A 2,650-nucleotide genomic window follows, 5' to 3' on the forward strand; every position below is an offset into this window, starting at 1 on the left:
GAGTAGCAGACACAAATTTTCAGCTCAAGGTTATTGAAGATTATGGTTTATAGTTTTGATATGATATTGATGCTATGAGAAATAAAAAAAATTTATTAAAACTTCTTCATTTCATTGACGGTTAATTACTGTTCAGATCCAAATTGGTTGTATGAGTGCCATTTACGTCTGCCTCAGCCCCAAATAATTGAGTGATAACGCATCAGTTGACATCGACAAATTCAAAACAAAAATTTGTGTGAGACGATTTCACATGTCATATTTGTGAGATAGATCTTTTATTTTGGTCATTCATGAAAAAGTATTGAGTATTACTTTTTATTGAGAATATCGGTAGGGTTGATTCGTCTCACAAATAGATATATTCTTTTTTTTAAATACACTCGTAAAGTACGGATATTAAGGAATGATATTATCAAATAAATTTTTTAGTAGGCAAAATAAGATTAAAAAAAAAAACTAGCCAGTTGCTTGGTGACTTAATCAAACTCAAGCATAAGATTAAAATTTTTTTATTTATTTCACTCCTAGTTTATTCAACAAAATACATACACAATAAATTGTGCAGCAATTACAGAAGCTTGAGATTAACGAACATATATATATATAAATAGTATAGTAAATCGCAGAAAAATTGTTTGGTGAAAGCAGCTTAATTGACTGGTGTAGCAACCAAGCAGAGTGGAATTTTCTTACGCATTGCGACTCCTGTAGCTTCTTCCATATCAATATCCTCCGGTGACATCCCCTTGGGAAGTTCCCAATCAAAGCGGAACAAAAGATTCGCAAGTGCGAGCTCCACAACTGCGATGGCAAAACTGGCTCCAGGGCAACCTCTTCTGCCAGCACCGAAGGGTAACAACTCAAAATGTTGTCCTCTGAAGTCAATCTCGTTATTTAGAAACCTCTCAGGCCAGAATCTTTCTGGCTTCTCCCAGTGCTTCGGATCCATTCCAATTGCTGCTGCATTGAAGAGCACTCTGGTTTTTGCGGGGATTTCGTATTTGTTGTCGATGACGCAGTCCTCTAATGTTTCTCTTGGGATCCATAGTGGGGCGGGTGGATGGAGTCTCCATGCCTCTTTGATCACCATTCTTAGGTATGCGAGTTTTGGAAGATCGCTTTCTTCTACTTTTGACTGTCCTTTGCATACTTTCCTAACTTCTTCTTGAGCTTTCTTGAGGACTTCCGGATTTCTCATCAGTTCTGCCATTGCCCATACGATTGTCACCGAGGAACTATCGGTGCCAGCCATGAATATGCCCTGCAATTCATCATCACAATATACATATATAAGAAAATCATGATTGTAAACAGGGACAATGAAGCAAATATTGGGTTAATTGGGTGTCATATAGATATAGTACGCATACCAAGAGAAGACCCTTCAAATTTACATCTGTCAGAGTAAATTCTTTCTCCATTTCCTTTTGAACTCGAAGCAATACATCGACGATGTCTTCGTGATCTTGTTTAGCCCTCTTCGGGTCTCTGTGTTCTTCCATTTTTTTGCTCAAAAAGATGTCCACTTCCTCCATATTTTTTTTCAATCTCCTGTCTACTCCATTGAACTTGTTTAGCCAAGCCAACCATGGAAAATAATCAGCCACGTTGAACTCAGCAGCCAACTGCTGCGTATCATGAAACACATGCTGATATTTGCCACTCCTTTCATCGAAATCTTCATGTTCTTCAGCACTGCTAATCTCTCCGAAAGCCACCCGACGAACAGTGTTATTCGACAGAGCGAACGTGATCACGCTCAGATCCACAGGGTTTTCGGAATTAGCAACACGATCAATCATGAAGGTCATCTCTTCATCACGTACTTTTGCGAAAGATTGGACCCTTTTGTTGGACAGCAGCTCCAGAACAGCGATTTTCTTCGCTTCTCTCCAGTAGTCACCATACGGTGCTACGGAGATGGTACCTAAATTGTAGGTGATTCTCTTGAGAGAATACAAGACGGGTCTCCCCGAAAAGATAATATCGTGCTTCTTAAAGATTTCTCGTGCCATATCGGCCGATGACACGACGAGGGTCGGCACGGATCCTAGCTGCAAGAACATGAGGTCTCCATATGTTTTGGACAATTTAATGAGAGCCCTATGAGGCAACTTTCCAAGCTGGTGAAGGTTGCCTATAATCGGGAGCTTCTTAGGACCAAGTGGGAGCTTTCTTTTCTTTTTCGTCAATTTTAATAACAATAAAATTGTGATGAAACTGATGAAAAGCAGCAAGAAAATTTCGGAACTCATTTTCTGCTCGGTGTAAGATAGAGAGCTGCTTTGATTTGATGATCGATACATGAGCTCTGCTAAATTTATAGAGACGATGAGAAGATTATCAGCCGGTTTCTTGTGCAGACAAATACGACTTCGGTACATCAATATTGCAAAAACAAATAATTGAATTGGGTTTTTAAAAAATTAATGATCATAGATATTTAAAAACAAATATTTTTAAAAAATTTCTTCAGTGAAAAGAAATAATTTGATAGTTCAGCTTGGTATTTTCAAAAAGTGGGTCTAACGTGTAACAATTTTACAAATCTATATCTATGATACGAGTCGATTTGATTTATATTTTTATTAAAAATTAATACTTTTAAACATAAAAAATAATATTTTTGACTTAAATCAAAATATAT

General features: G+C 37.3%; 1 protein-coding gene across 1 annotated transcript; it reads right to left on the reverse strand.

Annotated features, from left to right (window-relative positions):
• Window positions 1-501: 501 nt before the first annotated feature.
• Window positions 502-2,396, reverse strand: LOC140966602 (strychnine-11-hydroxylase-like). The gene is made up of 2 exons (XM_073426861.1): window positions 1,374-2,396; window positions 502-1,264 (listed from the first exon to the last, which is right to left on the reverse strand). The coding sequence occupies exons 1-2, from the start codon at window positions 2,385-2,387 to the stop codon at window positions 653-655; spliced, it is 1,626 nt and encodes a 541-aa protein (XP_073282962.1). The 5' UTR covers window positions 2,388-2,396; the 3' UTR covers window positions 502-652.
• Window positions 2,397-2,650: the final 254 nt, after the last annotated feature.

The sequence above is a fragment of the Primulina huaijiensis genome, unplaced genomic scaffold (assembly GCF_012295235.1).
Source record: "Primulina huaijiensis isolate GDHJ02 unplaced genomic scaffold, ASM1229523v2 scaffold207306, whole genome shotgun sequence".
Taxonomy (NCBI): domain Eukaryota; kingdom Viridiplantae; phylum Streptophyta; class Magnoliopsida; order Lamiales; family Gesneriaceae; genus Primulina; species Primulina huaijiensis.